Below are 25,739 nucleotides of genomic sequence, written 5' to 3'. Positions count from 1 at the left end.
CGCCTAAACACAGACAAAACGTGTAGTGATCCGAGACACCATCTGTTCTCGCCCGGAACAGCCCGGGACAGACAGCCGGGTCGGGAACAGATGGTGTCTCGGATCAGGGAGTTAAGCCTGCGATAACGGAAGCGCGTAACGGATCGTGGACGTCGGCGACGCTACTGCTCGCGGGCCCGGTCGGGAAATGTCCCGAACAGGTCCGCGGCAGTCCCCATCCCCATTCTCAGAGCCGAGGGTGCTTCACCCTCGGCCCTCGAGTAAGCCCACTTTGTGGAAGTTCACGCTGTGAACCTTCTTCTCGTGTTTTTGCAAGTTATCCTTTCGACCGAATGCCCTCCCGCACTTTGCACACCGCCAAGTTTTCCGGCCACCATGTGCGATCTTGTTTTCATGTCGTTTCCGGTCCGCTTCTGTGGTAAATCGTCGATTGCATCCAGCCCTTGAACAGCCATACCTCCTTTCGTCATGGTTCTTGACGTGGCGCTGGAGTTTGGCCCGGCTGCCGCATTTCTTTGCACATTTGCTGCAAGAAAACAAGTCGGCCATGCCGGGTTCGGGGTTTGTCTTGTCAATGGGCGTTGGGCTGCTGCCGTAACCCGACAAGGCCAGGCTGGAAGTCGTGGGGCCGGCTGAGTTTGTGCTCGATCCCGTGCCCGAGGTAGGGCTGAATGGGTCCCAGATTGGTGAGTGATGCTGAAGTTCTCCGTCCCGAGTGAGCTGATCCCAACCGGATGTGTCATCATTTGGAGCCGCCAGCGACTCGAAGTTGAAGTCGGCGTTCCAATCGTCCAATGTTGGATTCAGGGCTGCCTGCTGAAAGTTGAAGCTGGTGTCGATTGTGGAGTAAAGATCAGGCGACAGGCTTTGAACGGGCACAACAGGGAGCTGAACCGTTGCAGCAGGCAGGTCGGGCGGACGAAACTGGGCAGGATAAGGGACCCCTGGCCAGGCGGAAGTCGAAGTGTTGGTCGGAGGCAGAGCCAACGGTGCGAGTGCGAAGCTTGGGTCGAAAACGTTGGTGTATGACGGTGGTGCGTCCAAAGGTGCGAAGAGGCTGGTCGAACAAGGATAACTTGCGAAAAACGACCCGGCGTCATCGCCGGATCGGAGGAGATCTCCAGATCTTCCCCAGGTCCCAATACCCTCCAAATCCCCCCCAAAGTAACCAGGCGGAAGATCTTCGTGGTCATGCCCCGGGATTGTCGAGGCGGTGGGTCCCGGAATTAAACTTGCACCGTCTTGGACCGATCCCGGAAAGCGTAGCGCACGACCACGAAGACCATCTTCGTCGTGATCACTAACCCATTGCCACGGAATGTGGCTGACTTGGCGGGGGCAGGCAATGCCCCCGCGGGCGAATGATCAAGGTTTTGAAAGCTGGAGGTCCAGGTGTCAGCACTCAGCAGCCGCAAGAGGTGAAGGGAGTGGGATAATGTACCTGCGAACCGTGGCCGGCCCGTCTGACCGGCCAGTCACTACAGACTGTTGTGATTTGATTTGGGTTATGGGGAGAGTTGTGTTGGGGAAAGAGAGGGAGCTATAAGTAAGCGTCGAGCGTCAGCGCAGACAACCGGCGCTTTGGACTTGGACTCTTGGCCAACTCCATCCCGTGCAGCATCCCGCGGCAGAGTGGGCAAGAAGCGGGCGATGGAGGGTGTCAATCTGCAGTTCCCATGCAAGAAAGCCTCCTCGCCTCGACCGCGATTGGGCCATGGCCATGCAACTCGACTGCCTCCAAGCTGATGTGCGCCAATCGCAACCCCTGCTTTGACCGGAATTCGAGAAATCGGTGCATGAGAGTTCTTTTCTTCGGTCGTATTGGATGAGGAGGGGGCGGGGAATCATCTGGAGGCAGGAGCCAAGAGAGAGGAGGGCAGGAGGCAGACTCGGAGGCAGGCACACCTGCATGCGGTGGACTTGGTGGAACCCAAGGCTGCCCGTTCGGTTGGGTGCCTGAACCCCTCACCAGAAATTGCACCGGACGGGATGTAATCTGTATGCCTCCCGGGCGGGGCCTTCTTCGCAGGGCTGCGCCTGCCGTGACCGAATGTTTGCGATTGGGAGTAAGGCCCGCTGGTGTTTAACATGGCGCGATTCTCGAGGCTGCAGTGAGAGCGTGACGTCATCCGCCTGCCTCGGTGATATCGAAGCCCGACGAGGGGCCCTGTCCGGGACAGCTCCCGGCGAACCTCAAGCTGTGCCCACTTGGGTTGCAACTCGGACTTTCACATGGCGTTCAGCTACAACCACACGCGTATGCTGCAACTCTCCAGATGACCATGGCTGTCAGCCCTCCGCCTTCTAATACTAATACACCGACGGAGTGGAGTTCACTGGACTCACGAGGTACTTGGCGACTACATGCACCTAGTCAAGCCTCCCCTGACGCTTCCACTCATGCGCCTTCTTCACGAAGTCATCCTTGGCCCCCCGAAACCGATCCCAGCCGTCAACCTGGCTCCGCACCACCATTCCGACGTAGACACCCGCCGGATGCCACGTCGCCAAATTCCACATTTCCTTCAGTTCAACATTCCTCAACAATAGACACGCCCAAACATCATCAACCAACACCGAGCCTAGGACCCTAACTATCCCTTCAAAGCCCCCGGGCGTGCGGCCTGACTCGCTTACTTCTTTCGCCCCAACCACTATGAAAGGGCTCATGTCGGCCTCATCAACGAGTGTTTGCCCAGGCAGCGTAGATTCGCGGATGTGCGAATCAATGGAACTCTGGTCAGCAACCAAGAATGCCGGGGCGTTCAAGCCGTCAAGGCCAGCGCCCCCATTCTCGTCCAACGCCTTGAAGTGCTTCCTTGCCCCTTCCACATCCCCCTCCGCAATCCCATGGTCCCTCCCATCCACCCACCGAATCTCCATCCTCTCCCTGACAGCATCCGCCCCAGCAACCCCCTTCCCCCAGTTCTTAACATTCTCCTCAAACTTCCGCAAAAACGCCGCCCACTCCTCCTCCGAGTGGCCATAACACAACCGATACACCACAAACCCCCACCTCGCAAACAGCGGCGGCCGTCCCTCCCTACCCGGCTCCATAGACCGCCTCAGCGCCGCAACCCACAACTCCTCCCTTACGGGCTCCGGCTCCCCCCTCAACTCCCTCCTCCCTTGCGCATACGCGGCCCTGACCCCGCGCGTCGGCGCCGCCACGCCCTCCCCCGCAAACTCGCGACCCGTCCCCGCCGCGACAGCAGCATCGACACTCCGCGCCGCCCGGTCCCGCAGCATCGCCCCGCGCACCAGGTTGGCCACGCGCTGGTGGTACACCTCGTCCCGCTGCTGGATGTCGGCCGGGTAGGCGCCCCCGAGCGGCGCGGCGCCGCCCGCGCGTATGTACACGGGCCAGTTGACGACGGGCGGGGAGGCGGTGGGGCGCCAGTGCGGGAGCGTGTTCTTGAAGCCGATGAGGGGGATGAGGATCACCTCGTCGAGGCGCCGGATGACGTGGCTGAGGCGTTGGAATTGGGCGAAGAAGATTTCTTGTTGCGGGCTCATGCGCGTGCCGCCGGGCTCGGTGGGCGCGGTTTGTAAGCGGTGGACGAGGTCGTCGGTGATGCGGTCGACGTGGGCGGCCGCCCAGGTGTGGATGCGGTTGGTGATGAATTGGATGTGGGCGTAGAAGAACTCGGCCCAGAGGTCGGCGACGCGGGGGACGGGGGATGGGCGCGGGGTGCTGGGGTTGGCGGCGTAGTAGGCTGCCAGGACGGTGTCGAAGTGGGCGAGGAGGTCGTAGCATTTGTTGTAGGTTTGGCGCATCTTGCGGGAGGGCTCTTCCAGGCTGAAGTAGACCATGTCGGTGGTTTTGAGCAGGTGTTCGACCGCGAGATCAATGTTCTCCGGCGAGTCGAGCTTCTTTTCTGCCCAGCGCCTGTCGGAGATGGGAGGCATGCCCGCCCACAACCGCTGCTTGCACATTTCGAGTTCGGACTCGATTAGTGTTGGCAACGACAGGCCGCCACCGGAGAAAAGGGCTTCCATGTCCATCAGGTCCGGCAAGCCGGTGAAGCACAAGCTGAACCGGTTCATGGCCGAATCGCTGCGTATGGAGTTGTTGTTGTACGGCGCCGGAGCCCAGTCGTTGTACGGCTTCGCCAACCTGGCGAAGTCTGAGGATGGGAGCGTGGGGATCGTCGTCACCTCGCCATTGGGGAGTTTGTGGTGCGAAAGGAACTCTACAAATCCCCCCAAGGTACCAAGCGGCAATGGCGTTTCCTGTGTGGCAATCTCCTTGCCCGTCATCGGCTCGTTGATGGCGTTGACCATCCCAATTGGCCTGCCGGTTGGCCCGTCTGGGCTTGGCCACGCTCGGCGAAGCATGGCGATGAATCGAATGTTGGTTGACTTGGTTCTGGTGAAGGCAACACGGTTGGAGAAGTTGCTGCGTGGCGCGCACCCGCGCAGGGACGCGCCGATTTTAAGCCAAGAAGCCGTTCGCTGCATGTTACCCGCGGTGCCGCTCAAGCGCGTGGATGACTCCTGTGGAGGCCGAGTGATCAGGCAACCACCGCACTATTGATTTAACTAAGATTGCGCCCATCGTTTCTCTGTGGAGGGTTGCCCAGCCTTTCATCTCGTAATAGAGTGGTTTAGTAGACGGACTGTGCACAACAGGATCTCATCTGGGCCCTCTTGACCCAGGAAGGATTCGGAGGCGGGGTTCGAGACTGTCCGGGTACGGTGAGCACTGAGGACGGACGCTCCGCCGGGACTGGAAGAGACGGGCCTGCCTAAAACAGCTATCCGAACTGCGGCAAGTGTTCTGTGCGCGAAAAATAGAAATCAGAAGAAAATAAAAACACAACCGGAGCCAGTGAACAAAATTTGCATTGATCAGCTACCTACCTAAGGGGAGCAATCCAACGCATCAATCACAAACAATCCCATGCTCCGTCTGACCCAGGACATTTTCAAGACCGAGAATAATTAATCTCTCTTCTTCACCTGAATCAAGCTTGAACCGAAGTTTCATTCCCCGATCGCAGGGGTTTTGTATCACCAAACTCAGCGAGGACCGTGTATTCGACCGTGGACAAGCGGAAACCATGCGGAGGGAGCGGGGACTCATGCAAAGTGTTGCCGAAAAGCTGATGCTATATGGAGAATGACCGTGTGAGCTAATACACTCGAACTTGAAAGCCAAACCTCACGTACACAGTGCAAGTACTTTTGCTCAGGCAAGGGCACCGGCGTGTCACCCTTCTCATTCTTGCTGGCAGGTGGACCAGGATTTGTCTCGTCAACCTTGAACAGGGTTGATATTATCGCTTCTGGCTCTTGGTCGTGAGCCGGCGCCGGCATTAAATCTGCGAGGTTTGTTCGTGACTTGTCCGGGCTGTCCAAGTACGAGAGTACCAGACGCATGGTCGGCTCTGTTCTCCGAGTCAGGTCGTCCTAAGACCACCCATACCAACGGATGTCAAAGGGGCGTGGTATTCACCTTCTTTGGTCTTATCGTCATCGGGAGGGCCAGCCATGGGCTGAGCTACCATCCCATTATGCGCCGCAGCTTCAACAACCTCCCAAAAGTGCGTCACAAATTCAGCAACCTCAAACACACTCCTTCCCCTGTGTCTCGCCTCTAGGTCCACATTGTTCGAACTGAGGACTAACGGCAGCCTCCACAGCCCACAACCCTCCTCATGCAGCCAGGCCAAGTCGTGAAGCAGGTACACAGCCAGGTATAACTTCGGTACCTGTTCTCCAAGATACTCCTTGGATGATTCGCGATCAAGTTGGCAGAATAGAACACCACGCACTCCGCCAGTGTCGAGAACTTCAGGTATGTGCTTGTCGAGGTACCAACTCTTGAGGTCGGAGTCGGTGATCCCGTCATGTGTGGGCTGCGATTGAACGAGCATGGCACCTGGTCGACCCATGTTGCTTGCGTAATGCTTCGAGTGATGCAGCTAGTTGATGGTAATACGATACGGTGTGTCAGGTGTGGTTTGAAGTGTTTCTTTGGACGTTGAGGACTGGGTAGAGGTTAGAAATGAGGTTGGGGGACTAAAATGGGGAGACCAAGGTCCCCAAATTCGGGGTCCGGTGTCGGGGTCTAACCTCAAGCGATGCGTGTAACCGGACGAGCGTTGAAATACTGTGAAAGGGCCTTGGCTACCGAAACACATTGTTGCCGGTGTAACAACATCATACTGTATGGAATCAATGAATTCCAGTTTCCTTCCCACGCTCCTATTTCCTCAAAACGTCAAGTATTAGCCTAGGTGGTGCCATTTTCCTTTGGTAACTTGTAAGTCTAGTATCAACCTACTACCGCCGATCAGCACTTGTCTAACCAACGTGCATATATCTGATAGCTGTGACTGCTACCTGGTATCCATTGATATTTCGCACACAAGTATAGGTAACCATCCGTTAACATACCCCTGATATTGCGCCTCGTAACGGCTTCTCTTCCTTTACTCCCATTCACATGATCATCAACGGTCCACCACCGTGATTCGGCTACATTCCACCTTCTACATGCTGCAAAAAAAGTCGTCAGGCTCGATAGGCCTCTCAAAGATATCCTTGACCCACTCCATCACTGCTTCATCACTATCCTCCTCACGTTCCACACCACCGCCACCACCACCACCACCACCATCATCATCACCATCACCACTATCACCACCCTCATCATCACCATCCCCCTCATCATCACCATCCCCCTCATCACGACCACACCCACCCCCCCACCTCCGCCGAATCACCCCCCCAACAACCCGATCCAACCACCTCATCCTCGGCCGATAATACGGATCCGCACACAAACACTGCGCCACCAACCGCCGCAGTGGCCGATCCACATGATCATACCGGTCCATCGGCCCGCGCTTCCACGCGTCGTTGCTCTCGTCTAGGATATACCCGCCGTAGGACCACACGCGCACCCAGTCGGGGCCGATCTCGGGGGTGTTGTTGTTGTTGTTGTTGTTGTCGTTGGGCAGGTAGGCGTTGGGTCCGAAGAGGCGCTCGTCCTCGCGGTTGTTTGTGTGTTCGAGGGGGGTGTTGAGGTTTGTGCCGACCTCGTCGTGGTGCTCGGGGTGGCTGGTATGGTGACTAGGGTCGGGCGGTCCGGGGGCGTCGCCTGCGGGGTGGCGTCGGGGGGGCGCGGATGGGTCGGTGTTGGTGAAGTCGTCCTCCTCCTTGTCGTCGTCGTCGTGGTCGGCGGGGTTGGGAGGGGGGACGTAGATGCGTTGGGGGAAGGGGGGAATCGGTGGCGAGTGTTGCGTGATGAGCGTGAGCATGGTCTGCGGCAAGGGAGGTTAATGAGGGGGGTTGATTCGTCGCTATGGTGGTTCAGGGTGGGTAGTGCTTACTAGGCCCACTTGGAAGAGGTTGGTCCTCCAGCTGAAGTTTCCTGCTACCTGGGGCTTCACAGCCGTCTTCCATGGTGTCTCCCCCAGCGGGACGTAATCCCATTCTTCGGTGAATTGTTCCTAGGAAGACGAAAGAGGGTTGGGTGTGAATCGTCGGTTTTCTTTCTGGACAGCTTCAGGCAAGGCCACGGAAAGGCTACGTACCGGAGTGGAATACCATATTTTGCCAGACTCCCGGAGCTGCAACATGAAGTCTCTAATGGACGTGTACGTTAGTCATGTTTAACATTGGGAACTCCAGGATCTTTACCGGTTACGCAGGTCCACCTCAGGGAGAGGCCTCGCGAGCCCAAAATCGCCCATCTTCAACATCGGAATCAGGGGATGGCTTGAGCCAGGCTCGTTCCCGCCCACCAAAACTATTTTTCACATGTTGATTAGCGGAGCTGATCCCACTGGATAGCCAAGATACTTAACGACGGGACGTACCGTTCCATGGGTCGATGTCGAAGTGCACGAACCTGTCCTTTTCTTCATCTCTGTCGGGTGGAGCCCGCTCACTGAAAGGGGGCTGAAGACCCTGGTAGAGATCTTCGTAGTTTGCGGGCGGGTACGCCATAGCGATGCAAGTTTTGATGACTAGGGGGGAATGAGTGTGTTGATATTCAAGGCCGCAACACAGGACATAGACGAGGGAAACGTGGGTTGACTTACGGCAATGGAACATATGCCACAGCGCCCGGTTGGGGAACTTTATGTCTTTGCTGGCCGAAGTAGACAGAGCCTTGTGTAAACTTCCCCGCGGTAGATACTCGAGGAAGAGGATACTATTTATATCAGTGTCCTCAGCTGCCCATCCACCACCTCCCGATGCTGGGAATCCCTGCCGTACTCGAACCCGCCCGGATCGCCGCTGGTTAGCCACCACGGGGGGTTCTCCCAACTGAACGATATGCATGGCGTTTCTGAATTTCTATTCACACTGGAGTCAGTGATTGAGATCCAAAGGGATATACGGGATTGCCTAGTGGGATAACCGAGACTTACACCAGTCATGCGTCTCTCTGCAGCAAGCTGAGCATCTGCTTGTCCTCCCGCAAAGTTGCACTTGGCGACAAGGTATCTCTTGTTGTATGGGGGGCTGTCGTTCTTGTAGTGAAACAGTGAAGCCAATCCATGCCCTCCCCAGCCGAGATCCCTCGACCAATGAAGCCGGCGGGACAGGAGTTGTGCTCTCAGACGCCGCCGGGCTGCGGTGACATTGGGAGGTTTCCGCACACGGCTTTCCCGTTCCGCTTCAATGGGCATGTGCGGGACAAATCCTGGCCGTAGCGCGCCCCTGTAAAGACCGGGGTATTGCTGTGGCTCTAGGTGAAGGTGTTAGTTGCAACTTACTGGTTTATAGCTCAACAGCACGCCAACTAGAGGTTTGGGTACTCACGTTGGCCAGGAACACGTTCGCGGGGAAAGGGGTAGTCCGCACAAGCTTGCGACTCGTAGTCGACATCCCCTCCCCCTGTAGTGCGGAAAACATGGAATTTGTAGTTCAATTGTCGTTGTTTCGTCTTGAAGTCCGCCATAGTGGGCAAACCTTGATGATGGCCTTGCTTGAGCGGCTTGGAGAGAATAGTGTTGATTTGATCCGCTGTAGAGAACTGTCAGCCGCAGGCCGAGCTCTATGTGCCGTGTCTCCTTAACCCCATTGAGCACCTGGGGCATTAAAAAAAGACAATGAACGACGGCAACACCCGCTGAAGCCCCAAAGACCAAGCAAGTTCACAGCCGTCTTTTGTGAGCATAAGGTAGGTACGCAACCGGACGTCCGAGCCCCAATGAACCTAAAGTTGCATAAAGAAAGAGTCACACCAGTGCAATGAAACACGGTCCAGCGTTCAACCTTTGTTCTGTAACTGTAATTACCTACGTATCAAGCATGAAAGGTTCGGCTACTTCGTTTAGCAGTCTGAAGCTCCGGGTCATAGTCCGCAAATCCGTGTTTTAGAAGCAGTTCAAACAAACATAGGGTTCAGAAATGTACTGTATCCGGGAACCTTTAACTAGATCTAAACCCATAAACACCTGCTTCCCAATTCACCTTTCGGGCTCCAAGATTCGTCCCGAGCAATACTGCCTACCTACGTAGGTACCTAACCAAGTAATTTCTCAATGTGGCCCATAAACCCAACTTGCCCACTAATACATCTCTCACATTTCCCACATCTCAGGCGTATCCACCGTCATCACCCCGATCCCGAGGCACGTCCACATCTAGTACAGTGCTCTAACCCTGCCCCTCCCCAATTCCCATCATCCCTTTTCACCGCCACCACCACCACCCCATACTACCTCGCCTGCCTCGGAACCGGCACATCTAGACACTCCTTAATCCACTCCCTCACCTCCCGACTACTCTCCCCATCATCCGGCTCGTCCCCCCACCGATCCTGTATATTATTCGAGATCTCCCTCTCCAACCACGCCAGACTGGGCCGGTAGCGGGGGTCGTCGGCCAGGCACTGGGCGACCAGGTGGCGCAGCGTCCACGACACGTGGTCGTGGGCGCCGCCGCCGCCGTCATCTTCGTCCTCGTCGCTCAGCAGGTAGTGCCCGTACGACCACACGCGGATGTAGCCGTTCCCGACGGGGTCGCCGTCCGGGCCGTCGTCGGGGTCGTAGTTCTCTTTGTTTGCGTTGCCGTAGTAGTCTTGTTGTGGGTTGGGGGGCGCGGAGGTGCCGGTTCCGAGGGGGTTGTGGCTTGACCAGCTCGTGTGGCTGCCGTAGCCGACGGGGGGTTGGTTTTCTTCGTTTTCTTCGTCGTTGTCGTCTGGCGCGTCGCTGTAATATGAAGGATCTAGGTCCCGCCCGGGGATGATGAGCCTCCCGGGCCGGGGAGGCGCCGGTGGGTAGCATTTGGTTATGAGGCACGCCATGACCTGGGTGCGTGTTGTGAGCATGCCATTGACACGAATGTATGGGGGTCATAGGACTTACGGCTCCCATCTGAAAAAGGTTGGTTTTCCATGTGAAGTTCCCTGCAACTCTGGGACGGGGGTAGGTCGTCGCTGGAATTTCGTTCCAGGGGATATAGTCCCATTCGGCGCTGAATTGTTCCTGTGGTTACGAGCAAATGCACCGTTAGCATGGAAGTCAACTCGACACTGGCCATGCGAGGACATACCGGCGTGAAGAAGAAGTGCTTTGCCCATGTCCTGAATGTGAGCATGTGATCTCTGTGAAATGCGAAGGTCAGCTAGGTAGCTCTCAACCACCCCAAGCATATGTTGGAGCACTGTCTTACTTTTTCCTCAGGACTTCTTCGCTCAGTCCAGTCGCGAGCCCAAAGTCACAGAGTTTCAAGGATGGAACTAAGGGATGTTCCGAGCCAGGCTGACTTGTGTGGACAAGAACTATTTCGCAGAAAGATTAGCAGGTTTCTTCGTGGCCCATCCACTGTACCGCGGGGATAACGGAGTATACAGCGCATGCTTTTCACCATGTTAACCTTACTATTCTGGGGATCGATGTCAAAATGGACCCATCTGGCCTTTTCTTCATTCTCCGGAATCCGTTCCATGAAAGGAGGCAGCAGGCCGTTGTAGAGGTTGCCATGCTGTGGGGGCGGATATGCCAATGCGATGAGAGCTTCAATGACTATTCGGACGCAAGATGAAAACGTTAGGAGCGAGCGGGGGTGGTCAGGGGTAACAGGATCACTGGGGGCTCGGCTTACGGCAGTGGAACATGTGCCAGAGCGCTCGCTCAGGAAATCGGATATCCTTGAGAGCCGAAACCGAAAGGGCCTTGTCTAAGCTTCCGCGCTGGCAGTACTCAAGTAGCATGATGCCCGTCATGTCGCGGTCATGCTGGTCCCATCGGCGCGATGTCTGGGGGCCTTCTCGGGCCCGTACCCTCCGGGAGCTCCGTGGGTTTTGCACCGGGGGGATTCTGCGGGTCTGGATGATATGCATGGCATCTTGAAATTCCTAGCCCTCACGGCCGTCAGTACCAGATTATATCTGGGTTATTCTGGTCCGACTTACGTCCGTCTTGATCTTCTCTTCGCGCAAGATAACGTTTGCGTATTCCCCTCCGGAATGATTGCATTTTGCGACGAAATACTGTCGTCGGCCTATGGGACTGCCATCAGAAAGAAAGAACAGACTCGCCAACCCATTGCCTCCAATCCCGAGGTCCTTTGACCAATGCAGCCGTCGAGGTAACAGTCTCCGCCGAAGGCGCTGCCGCACACCTGGCAGAGAAGCCGGTCGTGCGTTTGACCTGAGACCGCCCCCTATGTTCCTTAGTGGGTAGTCATAGTCGCCGCGCAATATTGCCGTTTTTTGAACCCCGGGATACACGCCTAGGGGCACCTGTCAACGAAGCCTTCCTTGTGGGGAACCCGGGGGTGGATGCCGGATAGTGAGTGCTAAGGTTGTGCAACGGCAATGCAATAAGGAAGGGGGGGGTTCTCGCGCCGCTTACCTGGCTGGGGGACGTCGAAGGCCCAATACTCTAGCGACTCGAAGTCGATGTCCTGCGCCCCATCTCTACGGTATCTGTGGAACCGGAAGTTAGATCGCTTTTGCCTCTCCGGAAATGTCGCCATGATGGAGACTGTCGGGACTGGTTCAGTGCTACGAGACTGAAACTTGGCTTGAGCCGGGGAATACTTAGGTGGTGATCACGTTCTGTTGTCTCAACAGACTGGTCATGTCGTACGTTGGGCCGTGTGCCAAGTAACCCCCCGGACTTCCACAAAGGATGAATCTAATCTAACAAGACCCATGGCACGCCAGGGGAACTCAAAGGTACAAGGAGGCATTGTGATCTGGCGATACGGTGGAGCGGACGCATCCGGAACGCTTTTGATGAGCTCGGTGCTTGAAAGAAGACGATAAGAGTAAGGTACGTATCTATTAAACGTGCGCCGCCGCTAGTGGTCGGCCCTCCGCGCTTTGTTTCGAATCTTTCGATGCTGCACGGGCGGATATCCTCCCTCCATCGGTTGCTTTGTCGAAAGTTTTAAACGATCAGCTCCAGTTTGCCTGGATATCATTGACCAGTCGTTGCCATGCAACCTTGGCCAAGGGAGAGGGAGAGGGAGAGGGGATCGCGAGTCCTGCAAGACTCAGGAGCTGGCTCCTCGGTCCAACACACTCACGTTGGAGCCAAGAAACCGCGCGTCGTTCTGGGACGGTTTCTTGGTTCAAGCCAGGGACTTTTATTGCATGGATTCACATGCCTGCTGTTCTGTGCGTATCCGGACGAACCAGATACAAGTTGTGGTGTAAATGTACTTGATATACTTGAATTACCGTGTATTATCTTGTATTTGATTCAGCCGTTGCAGACAGGGGGGCTGTCTGTCACCTGATACCAACAGATCCTCAGCGCCAAAGTGAGGCGCAGCTGGCGGCACACGCCACGGGCGGTCTGAGTGGTCAATGGTGAGTTTGCAGTGGTCAGGGCGGCGTCTTTTTAAGATTGTGCTCCCGTGAACTGTCGATTTGTGGTGTTTCACAACCCCCCTCTTATCCTTAAGAGCCGCTATTAAATGGGCTTCACAGTTGACGACTCGAGCAGTGGAACCAGAAGAGTCCGTCAACATGTTGGACTCACTCTCAGTGCGCCTCGGGCTGCTGGTCGGCGGTGCCTTCGTCGGATTGCTTCTGCTTATCCGCAAGCTCTACCCTAGACCGTATCCAGGTATCCCCTACAATGAGGCATCCGCGAAGCGTTTGCTGGGAGACTTGATGGATCTTACCTCCATAGTCAACGAGACCAACGAAATCTCGAACGCCGCACTCACCATCACCACCCAAAGGCTCGGCACTCCGATCGCTCAGGTGTTATTCCCCAGCTTCCGCAAGCCCCTCGTCATCCTCGAAGACCCCCGCGAGATTGAAGATATCATTATCCGCCGCAATAAGGAGTTTGACAAGGGGCCGACGGCCCTCGAGGTCTTCCGGCCCATGTTCCCACGCGCCTCAATCTCGCAGTCGACGACGCCGGCTCTGAAGGCCCAGAAACGGCTGTGGGCTGACACAATGAGCATTGACTTCTTGCGTAAGGTTGCCGCACCCAGCATCCACAAGTCAACATGTGAGCTGGTCGAGCTGTGGCGGCTCAAATCATCCATGACGTTCAAGGACCGGGCCTTCAACGTCCTCGGGGACTTCAAGAACGCTGCGCTGGACGTCATCTGGGTGGTCATCGTCGGCGAGGAGCCGGGCACCATCCAGTACGATATTAAGAAGTTGCAGAACCAGCTGGCAGGAAGCACGACGTTCGATGCAGCCCCGCCTGTCGGTTCCTTTCTCAAGGAACAGGTTGCCTACATGAGCACTACGATCGCGCGCAACCTCAACACTCCTTCGCCTAAGTGGGCCCACAGGTTTGAGATGTGCACGCCCCGGTACCGCAAGTTCCGCCGCACCGTCAAAGGCGAGATGCAGAAAACCATGAAGAAGGCCGTCGAGCGTTACCAGAGCCTCGAAATCGGTAGCCTCGAAGACGACACCGTCGATAGATGCGCCATGGATCTAGTCCTACGCCGGCAGATCCTGCAGGCCAGGAAGGCCGGGATTCCCCCTTCAGACCCCACAAAGGACGAGAGCATGCTCGACGAGATGTTTATCTTCCTAGTCGGTGTACGCCACCCCTCATACCCCCCCCCCTTCTTCCCTACCTATCCCCCCTCACCCCCACTAACAGCAACCCCCCACCACCACAGGGCCACGACTCCACCGCCAACGCCCTCTCCTGGTTCCTGCGCTTCATGGAAGCCTACCCAACGATCCAAACCGAGCTCCGCACCGCCCTCCGCACCGCCTTCCCCTCCACCACCTCCAGCAGCACCACCACAGCCACCACAACACCCCCTTCCGCCCTCGCCATACTGGACGCCGACATCCCCTACCTCGACGCGACCCTCGAAGAGACGATGCGCCTGTCCGGCACCGCCAAGGGGAGTCTGCGCCAGGCCCTCGTCGACACGCACATCCTGGGCTGTTCCATCCCGCGCGGCACCGAGGTCATGATGAGCTACCACGTCAACAGGGCGCCGCCGGGGCCGGTGGATGAGGCGAAGCGGAGTGCCACGTCGCGGGCGGCGGGGGAGAAGAAGGGGGATGGGTTGCGCGGGGTGGCGGGGAGGGATTTGGGCGAGTTTCAGCCGCGTAGGTGGCTGGTGGTGGATGGCACGACGGGGAGGGAGAGGTTTGATGCCGGGGTGTTGCCGGGGTTGGCGTTTGGGGGTGGGTTTCGCGGCTGTCCTGGTGAGTTTGCTCCGGTGGTTGTGCTGGGGTGTAGGCTTTTTTTGGGGGTGTGAGAGCTAACATGTGACCGTGCTGTGTAGGACGCAAGCTGGCCATGATGGAGCTGAAGATTATGGTGGTGATGCTGGTGTTGAACTTTGAGTTCCTTCCGATTCCGGAGGAGTATCGATCCATGGCGGCGACTGAGATGGCTTTCCGCCAGCCGGACTTTCCTTTCACGAGGCTTAGGGCGCTTTGATGACGTGGCTGGTTGGTCTCATTCAGACCATCGAGCCGAAAAGGGGGAAGGTTGGATGGTAATAGTAATCAAAACCCTAGGTAACTCTACAAGTAGCTGTCCTCCTACTCCAAAACCATATACCATAAGCACAAGACCAAGCTCTGATGGATGAAGTCTGCTGAAATGGGTGCAGAGGCTACAAGGCGTGGAGGGCAAGGGAGCCCCTATAACTGTTCTCTATATGCTCTAAATAGTGCACGCAATCTTAAGTATCACTGTCTTTCTAAGTAAAGTCCAAGTCCCCTTTTATGCTACGGGAACCATGCCGGCATACCCCCTCCAGCACATTTCTCCCAGAGTTCATCATGGCATCGGCCCAACACCCACAGGCTCATCAACCCACTCCTTCCGACTCCGCGGCGGGGGCGGAATATCCATATTGCCCACCAGCCACTCATGCACGACCTCATCGCTGTCGTTATTACCCCACTCCTTGGTCTCCAGGTAGTCCTCCACCATCTGCAGGAGCTCCTTCATGTTCGGCCGGTGCCCAGGCCTCTCGCACAGACACCATGCCACCAGGTGCCGCAGCTTCCAGTCGACACTCTTGTACTTGGCCTCGAGGATGTAGGCGCCATACGACCAGGCCCTCTTGCGCACGCCGTCCCGCGGGTCGACGACCTCGATCTGGCCGGGGAAGGGCGGCAGGGCGGGTAGGTGTAGTGTTATAGCGCAGACCATGGACTGGATGGTTGGGAGTGTCAGTGACGGGTTGGGGAACACGAACGAACGCATCCGCCGGGGGTTGCTGGTGAAAGTAGACGGGGTGACCTACGAGGGCGAGTTGGTAGAGGTTCGTCTTCCAGGAGTATTTACCAGCTACTTCCATGGGAGCGGGAGGCAATATCCCGTTGTTGGCATCTTCCTCGGTGATGGGTACCTCCTCGTCGGGGTAGTTCTTCACCCAATCCCATTCGGCGGTGAATTGTTCCTTCGGTGGGGGACACGAGTAAGTGATACTGTGGATGACAACCGGAAGGGGGACAAGATCGTGCTCACCGGTGTACAGAAGGATGATTTCCCTTGTTCTCGCCAAGTCCACATGTTATTCCTAAAAGGCAGGAAGGTTAGGACATCGAACTTGAACCCGCCGCCTAACCTAACTCTAACCGTTGTGAGGGCAAAAGGGATTGATTCCTGCTTACCTCGTACGTAGAAAGCTTGCGTCGATGTTCCGAGCATTCCCAAGGTCTGCCACCTTCATAACGGGGAAGTGGTCGTGAGGGTCGTCAGGTGGCCCGATAGGACAGCCGCCGAAAAGGACTAGCGAGAGGTAAGGGGCTGCCCAGGGTGTGCGGCGGTCGGAGAGACAGAGAGGTACTTACGGTTCTGAGGATCAATATCAAAATGAACCAGACCTTCCCCCCCTGGTGCGTTGCCCCTATCCTTCCAGGTTCCATCCCGCACACCTTGATCGTACAGAGCCCGGTGATCAGGGCGGATGCGCTCGCTAACCACTCCGATAATCCCACCTGTATCATCCCTCTCGCAATCCCGCCAATCGTCTTTAGAGGGTGGGTACTCCATCGCAATACATCCTTTGATTGCTAGACGGCAGTCGAGGCGGGTTAGTCTCGGTTATGACCAACCTCCAAATCCAGGCCGGGGGCCCCATCGCAGTGACTTACCGCAGTGGAACATGTGCCATAGTAACCGGTTGGGGAAAGGTTCTTGGTTTTGTGCGGCAGAACAAATGATCTTGTGCAGGCTACCACGCCAAAGATACTCGAGAAAGATGAGCTCATCGAACGAAGCCGGGTTCCGTCCTTGAGCCGGCACAAGGTCTCGCGACTGAACGATATGCAGAGCACCCCGGTATACCTATTCCGTCCCTCCGTCAGCCGTTGGATACACCGTGTTGAGATTGTCTGTGTACCTACCGCGTGACGCTCCCTCTCCCGTTTCAAGCTCGACACCTTTGATTCGGTAGGATTAATGACACTCTTGACGACGAAGTGCTCAACGGGAGCGTTAGGTCCCGGTTTGAAGCGGTACAGGGAAGCAATCCCATTCCCGCCCCATCCGAGAGTGCGTTCCAGGTGAAGCTTGTGCACTTTCAGTCTTCTTTGAAGACTTTGCCGAGCCAGCTTGGCCTCCTCCGCGTTCCAATGGTGGCCGATGTCATCCGGGTCCCAATGGAAGTGGGTTCCTTTCCACCTCCCCGCTAGCAGCCGGGGGCCACGGTACCGTCCGCGCTTGGGGAGGTTGAGGTCGTAGAACTTCCCCTTCTCGATCTCGGAGGCGGTCAAATGACGACCTTCGGTTCGAAACTTCTGGAAGCTGAACACTAGTTTCCGTTTGACAAACAGGAACCTGTCCTCCTCCAGTTGTTTTGCCGCCTGTATTCTCTGCGCAGCCTCCCTTTCTTCCTCTTGGACCAGCCTTCTCTCCTCTTCCTCGACGTCAGCCAGTCGTTGCCGCAGTTGGGCGATTCGTTCTGCTAACTTGTCGGCCATTCTAGTGGAATACTAGGATCACGAACTGGTTGGTGTTGGCCGCACAACTACCAGAATAAGCCGGGCAAGCACCAAGTCCCCCTTAACTAGATCTCGTTGATATGTGAATTTGGAATTTCAGAGGTCGGCCTTGATGGTACGAAGGGGAGCTCGTGGTCCAAGAGGTGGCCAAAACTACGAAATACGTGCTCAACAGCCAATTGAGGTTGCCTTGACGGTTCACACAAAGAACGAGGTGAATGCCGCCATTTACAGTGCTCAAGATGGTCCCCATTCGCAATCGCTTTCGTATTGACGCATCCGGGGACGGCTTTTGTTACAAGGGTAGGAGTAGTTGATCCACTCGAGCACAAAGACATTCTATCTTCACCGAGGTCTACCTACCGCCTTTGTTAGTCGTGTTATCTGTGGCGGGGAAAACAAGGAACATCCGAAATAGCCACAAAATAGTGAACTTACCAATATTCAATACGGTAGTTCTCGGGGCCCTCTTCAGCTAGAAGGTACGGTTCGTTCCGGCTAGCCAATTTGCTATTTATGTATTTACCTAAGGTACCTACAGAGGTCGGTCGAGGAAGATGACAGCCCTCGCAATCCCCGAAGGGTACAGCCATGGCATCTTCCCGTTGTTCTTTGCCTCGATCCAGGTGTTGAATTGTCCACGCCAGGTTCCGACTTCCTTCAGTTGAGTGACAATGTCGCGCCAGAAGTGATGCTCGGCGGGCCGGATTCCGTTCGACCGGTTAAGTTGGCCCCAGGCGAGGCGCAGTATGTCGGGATCAATGTTCCCTGCGCGCCATATCACCCGCAGACGGACGACCTTTCAGAGCGGAAGAGCCAGACCATCGAACTTGCAATCCGCTACCACATCGCGACGAACCAGGAGACACCATGGACGGACATCACACCAGCTCTCCAACATGACCTCAACCTAGCCCACACCGAAACCATCGGACGCTCACCGCTGGAAGTCTCCTACGGATTCAAGCCCAGGAGCGCGGCGGATCTCTTATTCCAGGAGACGGAACGCAATCGGGGTCAGAAAATCGCCCATCACTTTCCTTTTGGACTTTTGTGTGGAGAATTGTATGGGAAGGGCTGAATGTCAAGTTGAAGCCAATGCAGTCACCCACCGTAAGTGATAAAATAGAAAGTACTTTGCTCCATACGGTTTCAATGTAAAACCGTACCTTCTTGCATTTCTTTTTCATTTCTTTTTAGAGAGTATTAGTGGTGTAGTATCGCAGGGTCCCGAAGCCGAGTTTGGGCGAGTTTGGGTGCCAAGATGGGTGTGGTGGACTATTTTCTGACCTTAACTATACCTGCCGGCTACATGTAGGTGAGGAGACGGGATCGGTGTTGCGGATAGGAAAGGACTATCTCGCATAGATGATTTAGTTCTAACTTTCAAGGGCGATGCACTAATTCTCCCAACACCATCTTGATCCTGGACACCAGACTACACCTAATTAGGTAACTGGACGGGCGTCTGTCGGCTAGTTAGGACTGGAGAGAATGATTGTGTTGGTTATTATCCCTCCCATTCTATACTACTAGCCCTCTTCTTTCAGGCGTGGTAGGTGGAGGTTTTGTTCGTTGATGTGAGTACTTCCATAACAGCTTTCCGGAGGTTTGTTGCTGCGCGCGATGCCTTCACGAACTACGTAAGGCAGCTTTTTCCCGCGCCGCCACGAAAGCAAGCGCGCCATCATCGACATAAAAAGATATGAAGCCGTGACTGCGTCTCGTCACAAGTGGATTATTGATCTCACGGGGAACCCAATCAGATTCAAAACTCTACTGTACTGAGTCTTGCACTTTTGAGGGGTCCGCTTGAACGCGGGTTACTTCCCACACCGCCATCAACTATAAAGGAGAGGTCGAAACCCATGGTAGGGTTAACGCAGAAATCGGGCCTCAGCTCCTTCCAGCTATTTAGCTTCACTTGAAACCGGGGATGCAACCGAGTCCAAGCTCTCGATCCTTCATAAAGTCGTACTGAACCGAAACCAGTCCGCACCGTTCCCATATCCACGAGGCTATCTCTAAACACGCCAGAGACAAGGTTCTTCGCGCGCCGGCAGCTCTCGAACCTCACATGGTCTAGCTGCGACATCAAGAGCGACTCTATGAGCATTCCCGTTGCGGAGTCCTCGGAGTTCAGACTCGCCAACACAACAACCGGCGACTCGGTGTTCCATTCGAAGCAAGCAAAGAACAACTTCAGATACGCCCCCTCGCTTACGAGTCCCGGAACAGAGCCGCCGGGAAGGGTCCCTTTTATGATATACGCGCACCAGCCTTTGGTGCCGGGGTCACATGCAAAAAAGACCCCGTGCTCCGTGTCGAAGTGGCTTCCAGGCATGTGTTGAGTATCCCATGCTACAAGCGGCCCCCACCCGACGTGGAGGGCCGAGCACCTGTTTCCCAGCACAGGATCGAGGCCCGGATGGAAGGGAAACCGCGTGGGGAGCTTGGTAGCTAGAGTAAGCGTTTCGACGAGCAGACGTTGCGAACCAACAGCATCCGGGCCCGCCCTAAAGAGCGTATCAGGTCTGGCTCTGGCATACAGGCTGCCGCCAATCTTGCGGACAAATACCCCAATCACACTACCGTCAATACGGCAACGGGTATCCAGGGCAACAATCGATGGCGCACCTCCGCGTTCCAAAACCGGAAGCAGGCTGGCGTCCGTTTGTATCCCTCTCGTGGTCATGGTAAAGTTGGCGTATGCCGAGTCTCCCACCGCCGCTTCCATTTCCCTACACTGAGCAAATTGGGCGGGGCGGTTGGCCAGAATACCCGCATACTCAAGGGAAACGTCGGAGTCCTCAACCCACGCAAAAATGCTCAAGTCGGCCGTAGTTTGGATAATAGCGGCCTGGAGGCGAGCAAACGCCTTGTTACCCTCGCCGTAGATGAGGGATAGGTTGACGTCAAAGATGCCCAGCAGGCAATACGCCATGTCCTCCACTCGTGTTGTTTCCCTGTTGGCGGCCCAAGACATCCTTCGAGCCACGGCAAAGTCGGACAATTCCGCTTCATGCCGAAGCACCGCCACGGGGATATTCGTGATGCTGCTGAGGAGCCCGGCGAGCTCCCTCTTGCTGCCGCGGTAATTCCACTGACTGTCGAAGAACAGCACGCTCCACGGCGCGACCAACTCCTGCAGGGTCCAGCCGCGCGTGAACCAACGACAGGCGGGCAGGTCCCGCACGAGGTCATCCGCAGTGCCGGGGTCCAGGTCCGACAGGTAGACGTAGCAGACCTGGGCGTCGCGGTACCAGGCAAACATGGAGTTGATGGCCTCGGAGAGCTCGGCGCTGCTCGTCTTGTCGATGCAGCACGTGTCGACCCACACGTACAGGAGGGCGTCGCGCGTACGGGCTAGCGCGCACGCCCGCTGCACCTTGCGGAAGCGGGCGCGGCCCTGGAGCGCGAACAGGTCCGCCGCCGCCAGCTGTTTCAGCGTCACTTCGTCGTTGTCCCACGTGTGCGAGAGGATGGCGTACGGCGGGATCTGCGAGCCGATGAATTCACGCAGCCGAGGCACCCCAGAGGGAGCTGTTTGTAAGAGCCGCATGGCGATAAATAGGGGGCTGAAGGCAGTAGTAGAAGTAGGTCTTTCATTCAGGTTGTGTAGGACCAATGACCAATGTTGCCCCTGAGCCTCTAATGATTGATCCAACAATGTCGAGGCTACCCCTTGCTCGAGTCGTCGTGCGCCCGTAATGTGAATAGGACCCCGCAGCGACAACACGGCCAGCTTGACCAGAAAATGAGCAGTCAGGAGTCAAATAGCGGTAACTCAAGGTGAGGCCTCAGGGGGGGCTGGTTGCGGTGGCCGCCCATTGGCCTCGCTCGTCTGACTTGCATACAATCCTACCAAGCAGGCAGCCTCTTCATCATGCATTCTCCAGGGGCCAGCACTAGCCACATCCAGATTTGACCAGCCATTGTAAATATGGACACGGAAATAGAACATCGGTTTTACATGGTGGTTTGTCTTGAGTTCAGTCCATGGTTACCCTGCCAGCAGTGTTGTTGGTGTTGTTTGCGTTTAACGTCTGGCCCGGGGCAGACGTGCTAGGCGGCCTGGCACCCTCTGAGAGAAATAGGCCGAACTGGCGAGAGACAGCAAGCAGAAAGAACATGTAAAAAGAAATTGAGCAAAAAAGTTAAAAGCGATAAATACAAATAAATCGAGCAAGAAGTCAAAACAAAGGAAATGACAACAAGGTCAGCATAAAGTCAAGAAGAATAAGTAAAAGTAAATCGACCAAGAAGAGTCGAGTAAAAGAAAGGGGCCAAATCATGGAGAAAATCTAGTTGTGCTTTAAGGTTAGGTGTCTGGTAATTAACAGTGAAGACTTGAGTCCTCATGGTCGATATCGGCACTTGGAGCTCCGCTTTGTTTGCCCATGAGGTGGCTACCTAAGGTAAGGTACCTAGGCATGATTGTACACTGCTAATCGATCTTAGACTGCACAGTAAACTAAACGATCCGTGTCATGTTCCTCCTTTCGACTGTTCATCAAGCCGACGAGACACCTATGTCCAAACCCGAATATTGAGCGTGTGCTGAGTTAACAGCCGGTTCATGAACTTGCTCCATCAAGAAAACCGGGCAGGATGGGCCTGCTGCTCGAACATGTTGAACAGCGCGATTTGGAATGAAGGTTTGGCTATTCCGCAACGCTATCATAATTACCTAGGTCATAGCGCGTCCACGGGCGAGTACCACACCGTTCGATTAAATATAGGCTGGTAGCTCTTTAAGCCTGGTATTGGGCTCGGGCAGCTCGGGGTTCGTTCGCTCACGGATGCCACGCTCTTGACTGTAATCCGTGTCACCGGTGGCGTAGTCATGAAGCACAACCATGCTCGTTGCTCCAGCACCTGTGAATGGGGAATGAGGAGGATTCTTTGTGTTCTGTACCGTGGCGGGTGTTACGGGCCATGTAAGTCTACAGCTCCACGGAACAATCCATCTCAACCCCGGCCCCTTTCCTGGTTGTCCGACGCCACGGGGGCTTTGGTACGTTGTTCGTCGTAACTGAACAACAAACGGAACGTCACCAGCAACACAGCACGCCCAGATCCCCGGTGGTCAGCTGCCCGCATATGCCACCCTCTTTTATGGCTGCTGTATCACCTCTGCTACCAGCGCAGGGGACGTATAAAGTATTTAAACGCAATATCGCTCCTATCTTAGGACCCCCATTAACCTAATTGCAATAACCACATTCACGAACCGCAAGTCTGAGCTCTAGAAACCACAGCGAAACACCATCACCATGCCTACAGGCGGGAGTTACTACCCGTACACGGGAGGCTATGTCAAGACGACCACCACATCCTACAGCCGCACTCGGTCGCCCCATAGACGCCCCCTCTCCCCAATCCGACGGTCTCGCCCCATCTCTCCACCCCGGCCTCGGTCGCCTTATAGACGTCCACCGTCACCCTACCGCCGCCCTCCCTCCCCCTACCGCCCGCCCCCCTCATCATACCGGCGCCCGCCCTCACCCAACCCCCTCGCACCACCGCCCCTCTTCTCGCCCCTCCGCCGCCCCCATTCCCCCCTCGGCCCATCAGGCTACGGCACCCCACCACGCGCCTACTCCCCCGTAAACACGCTCCCGACCCGTCCCCGGCGCCGCTCCCCATCCCGCGACCGCACCACCCGGCGGCGGTCGCCTTCCCCGCCGCGCCGCACCAGCTTCCTGCGCGCGATTGGCAACGCGTGGGACGCCCAGCCGCGCGAGACCAGACAGGCCTTGGGCACGGAGATTGGGAAGTATGCGGCGCACAAGCTTGGGTGGTCGGATCTGGATGGCAGGACGACGGATCAGAGGGCCGGGGAGGATCCGTATAAGAGGGGGACGGGCGAGTGGTCGGGGTATAGTACCCGTGGGTGATTCGTATGGGGTGGTGGGGGCGGATATGGTGGGGGTCGGTGGTTGGGAGGTTGGGGTGGGAGGGAGGAGTTGGTGGTTGAGCCTTGCTGGGAGAGCGGTGTTTTTGGAGTTGGGGATTTGCGGTTATTTCTGGGTGACAGCCGGCGAGCTGGGTTACGGAGCAGGACTCCGGAGCATTAGTGCGTGTGTTTAGGGCGTAGGTAGCTAGTTATTAACAGCGTTGTCTTTACTCAGCGAGCTGAAGGGTGAGAACCTAGGAGCAAACTTGACACAATGTGAGGGCCAGAGATCGACCAACAAGGGTGTGGAATGTAGCCGTTGTATTACACTAGGTACTACTGACGGCCCAAACCCATTAGCATCGGTGAGTAGGATCCGCCCCCTTCTCAATCCGACTTCACACAGCGTCCCCCATTCCTTGTCGACCGCAACGGGCTCGGTCCTTTCACATCACAAAGGGAGACGCTCGCTTCATGAAGACATCCATCCGGAACCCCTCAAGAGCGTAACGAAGTGCTGTCCGGCCCCCTAATCAGCATCAAAATCTCCCCCTTCCTCGAGCAAGAATTCCAGCATCGTCGTACGCCATACCCTGCGCTTCACCCATTCAAGCCCCAACACAACCACCTACCTACGTACCTACCCTGACTTAAGGACTCGAATTATACGGCCGACCCAACACGCACACATCATCAACCTCATCGGCACTCACATTCTTCGCCACCACCCCACCACTCGCAAACCGCATCATGTTCCGCCCTCCCACCTCACTCCCCTCACTCTCCCCCCACGGCAACCACCCCATCCTCCGCAACCCGCCCTCCGGATCCTCCATGAACGCCAACACATAATCCTGCATCCTCTCCGCCACCTCCCTCTGAAACCCCGTCACCCGCTCCCTCCCCGCCAGCGTCGCGTACGTCCCCATCACCATCGGCACATCACTGCCATGAAACGCGCCCATCCACGGCAGCACGGACAAACTACTGAAATTCCCGGCATACTCATACCGATACGTCGTCCGCCCCAGCAGCCCGCGGGTCCGCGTCGTGTTGCTCGCCAGACACACAAACGTCTCGACCGTCTCGAGGTCGACCTTGGTCTGCCACGGCCCCGCCGTGATGTTCTGCAGGGGGTAGTCGGTCAGGCTGGCCTGCTCGTTGGAGGTCGTACCGAGGAGGATGGGGATGCGCGGGGCGCTGCCGGGGCCGTGGCCGTTGGGGTGGTGCAGGGCGTGGTGGGTGTAGTTGAAGAAGACGAGTTTGTCGTCCGGGAGGGGTTTGAAGACGGGCGGGTCGTCGGTGTCGTTGTCGCGGTGGGCGCCGACGAAGTTCTGGAGGAGGGTCATGGGCACCTGGCGCATGCAGGACAGCTCGGCGAGCGGGTCGGTGGGGAAGTCGCAGCCGACGTGTCGGGCTACGTAGGTGAAGTTGCGGTGGGTTGGGTCCGGGTGGCTGATGTTGACCATGGCGCTGCCCGATTGGAGGAAGAGGCCGGCTGCGAGGGGGTTGTCGGCGAAGGCGTGTGCTGCGATGTCGACGGCGACGCCCCCGGCTGAGTGGCCCCAAACGGTGATGCGGGAGGGGTCGCCGCCGAAAGAGCCGATGTTGGCGTAGACCCATTCGAGTGCTGCGCGCTGGTCGAGGATGCCGACGTTCTGCTCCTCGAGCCCGGCCGCCCAGGGGAAGCCGGCTATGTTGACGCGGTAACCAGCCGAGACAACTATGTGCCGCTGTGTGCGTTGGACCCATGGCGTGGGTTGTTGGTAGGGCACGTCGACGCCGCCGTTACGGAAGGAGCCGCCCGGGATGAAGAGCGCGACGGGTAGGTTGGAGTCCGCGGTTGCGTTCAGAGGCGCCCAGATGGCGAGGTAGAGGCAGTCCTCGGAGGAGGTCTGCGCCATCGTGCCCTGAAGGCGGTCCTGTCCGTGGATGCGAATGGAGAAGTCGGTCATGTTGGAGTTCCATAATGTCACATTCTTGTAAAGGTACTGTGGACAGGGTGGCGGAAACCGGTAGGAGTACGAGTGCTTGAGAGAAGGCCTGACTGGCTCGGGTGGTAGCCATCGCCGGCTTCCAAGTGGCGGCTCGGCGAAGGGGATACTGCGGAACTGACGCACATTGGGAAACTCGGGATCCACGAGCCCGGTGTAGACTCCAGTTATGGTCTTGACCGTGAGCCCGTCCAGGGAGTCACTAGGCGGGCCAGTCGCAAACCCAACAGCGAGGCACGCGAGCGAGATGAGGAGTCGGACGAGTCTCATATTGGGTAAAAGGCGTCCACGGTTAATGCTGAATTCGACAAAGAGGAAACGGTGGGGATGATCCCCACGAGTTATAATATTTTGTCTATTATTACAGAGCTTACTTCAACCGCCCGTCTCCTTGGCCCAAAGGTGCGGGGACCCCGGAGTTGGGAAGGACGTTGCATGTCCCTTACCCTTTGACGTAGCAACGTCAAGAGCC

General features: G+C 56.6%; 9 protein-coding genes across 9 annotated transcripts; 2 read left to right on the top strand and 7 right to left on the bottom strand.

Annotated features, from left to right (window-relative positions):
* Positions 1-2,102: 2,102 nt before the first annotated feature.
* Positions 2,103-4,672, bottom strand: B0H64DRAFT_201486 (uncharacterized protein). Its single transcript, XM_062799266.1, has 2 exons — positions 2,347-4,672; positions 2,103-2,270 (listed from the first exon to the last, which is right to left on the bottom strand). Exon 1 carries the CDS (start codon positions 4,459-4,461, stop codon positions 2,371-2,373), a length of 2,091 nt encoding a protein of 696 aa, XP_062658600.1. The 5' UTR covers positions 4,462-4,672; the 3' UTR covers positions 2,103-2,270; positions 2,347-2,370.
* Positions 4,673-4,815: 143 nt separating this feature from the next.
* On the bottom strand, positions 4,816-5,991 carry B0H64DRAFT_201443 (uncharacterized protein). Its single transcript, XM_062799265.1, has 3 exons — positions 5,459-5,991; positions 5,173-5,390; positions 4,816-5,111 (listed from the first exon to the last, which is right to left on the bottom strand). Exons 1-3 carry the CDS (start codon positions 5,895-5,897, stop codon positions 4,968-4,970), a joined length of 801 nt encoding a protein of 266 aa, XP_062658599.1. The 5' UTR covers positions 5,898-5,991; the 3' UTR covers positions 4,816-4,967.
* Positions 5,992-6,403: 412 nt separating this feature from the next.
* B0H64DRAFT_464343 (uncharacterized protein) lies at positions 6,404-8,920 on the bottom strand (the record flags this gene model as incomplete). Its single annotated transcript, XM_062807624.1, has 8 exons — positions 6,404-7,271; positions 7,341-7,460; positions 7,545-7,596; positions 7,651-7,759; positions 7,830-7,979; positions 8,055-8,313; positions 8,388-8,707; positions 8,782-8,920. The coding sequence occupies 8 exons, from the start codon at positions 8,918-8,920 to the stop codon at positions 6,498-6,500; spliced, it is 1,923 nt and encodes a 640-aa protein (XP_062658598.1). The 3' UTR covers positions 6,404-6,497.
* Positions 8,921-9,690: 770 nt separating this feature from the next.
* Positions 9,691-12,287, bottom strand: B0H64DRAFT_344810 (uncharacterized protein; the record flags this gene model as incomplete). Its single annotated transcript, XM_062801300.1, has 8 exons — positions 11,823-12,287; positions 11,381-11,700; positions 11,071-11,323; positions 10,848-10,991; positions 10,639-10,747; positions 10,519-10,570; positions 10,332-10,451; positions 9,691-10,273 (listed from the first exon to the last, which is right to left on the bottom strand). Coding segments are annotated over exons 1-8 (1,704 nt in total), but the record flags the coding sequence as incomplete, so codon positions are not given.
* A 659-nt stretch (positions 12,288-12,946) lies between these two features.
* On the top strand, positions 12,947-15,107 carry B0H64DRAFT_362908 (cytochrome P450; the record flags this gene model as incomplete). Its single annotated transcript, XM_062801780.1, has 3 exons — positions 12,947-13,984; positions 14,149-14,617; positions 14,698-15,107. 3 exons carry the CDS (start codon positions 12,947-12,949, stop codon positions 14,853-14,855), a joined length of 1,665 nt encoding a protein of 554 aa, XP_062658596.1. The 3' UTR covers positions 14,856-15,107.
* Positions 15,108-15,116: 9 nt separating this feature from the next.
* On the bottom strand, positions 15,117-17,353 carry B0H64DRAFT_362906 (uncharacterized protein; the record flags this gene model as incomplete). Its single annotated transcript, XM_062801779.1, has 7 exons — positions 15,117-15,581; positions 15,673-15,828; positions 15,897-15,948; positions 16,043-16,160; positions 16,223-16,444; positions 16,526-16,718; positions 16,778-17,353. The coding sequence occupies 7 exons, from the start codon at positions 17,351-17,353 to the stop codon at positions 15,201-15,203; spliced, it is 1,698 nt and encodes a 565-aa protein (XP_062658595.1). The 3' UTR covers positions 15,117-15,200.
* A 1,712-nt stretch (positions 17,354-19,065) lies between these two features.
* B0H64DRAFT_402543 (uncharacterized protein) lies at positions 19,066-20,737 on the bottom strand. Its single transcript, XM_062804246.1, has one exon. It carries the CDS (start codon positions 20,646-20,648, stop codon positions 19,143-19,145), a length of 1,506 nt encoding a protein of 501 aa, XP_062658594.1. The 5' UTR covers positions 20,649-20,737; the 3' UTR covers positions 19,066-19,142.
* Positions 20,738-22,650: 1,913 nt separating this feature from the next.
* Positions 22,651-23,274, top strand: B0H64DRAFT_444099 (uncharacterized protein; the record flags this gene model as incomplete). Its single annotated transcript, XM_062806756.1, has 1 exon — positions 22,651-23,274. The coding sequence occupies one exon, from the start codon at positions 22,651-22,653 to the stop codon at positions 23,272-23,274; it is 624 nt and encodes a 207-aa protein (XP_062658593.1).
* A 192-nt stretch (positions 23,275-23,466) lies between these two features.
* On the bottom strand, positions 23,467-25,676 carry B0H64DRAFT_362902 (Alpha/Beta hydrolase protein). The gene has a single exon (XM_062801778.1). The coding sequence runs from the start codon at positions 25,535-25,537 to the stop codon at positions 23,924-23,926; it is 1,614 nt and encodes a 537-aa protein (XP_062658592.1). The 5' UTR covers positions 25,538-25,676; the 3' UTR covers positions 23,467-23,923.
* Positions 25,677-25,739: the final 63 nt, after the last annotated feature.

Source organism: Chaetomium fimeti, assembly GCF_033439085.1.
Source record: "Chaetomium fimeti strain CBS 168.71 chromosome Unknown B0H64scaffold_5, whole genome shotgun sequence".
NCBI classification, from domain to species: Eukaryota; Fungi; Ascomycota; class Sordariomycetes; order Sordariales; family Chaetomiaceae; genus Chaetomium; species Chaetomium fimeti.
The sequence above is the reverse complement of the archived record's forward strand: the minus strand, read 5'-3'. Positions and strand labels throughout refer to the sequence as shown.

Excerpts from the sequence above, each read along its gene's own strand:
- B0H64DRAFT_201486 (XM_062799266.1), bottom strand. The coding sequence starts at position 4,461 with ATGCAGCGAACGGCTTCTTGGCTTAAAATCGGCGCGTCCCTGCGCGGG.
- B0H64DRAFT_201443 (XM_062799265.1), bottom strand. The coding sequence starts at position 5,897 with ATGGGTCGACCAGGTGCCATGCTCGTTCAATCGCAGCCCACACATGAC. Across the intron at positions 5,391-5,458 it reads TGACGATAAGACCAAAGAAG|AGCCGACCATGCGTCTGGTA; the intron begins GTGAATACCACG and ends CTCGGAGAACAG. Across the intron at positions 5,112-5,172 it reads AGCAAAAGTACTTGCACTGT|CATCAGCTTTTCGGCAACAC; the intron begins GTACGTGAGGTT and ends TTCTCCATATAG.
- B0H64DRAFT_402543 (XM_062804246.1), bottom strand. The coding sequence starts at position 20,648 with ATGTTTGCCTGGTACCGCGACGCCCAGGTCTGCTACGTCTACCTGTCG.
- B0H64DRAFT_362902 (XM_062801778.1), bottom strand. The coding sequence starts at position 25,537 with ATGAGACTCGTCCGACTCCTCATCTCGCTCGCGTGCCTCGCTGTTGGG.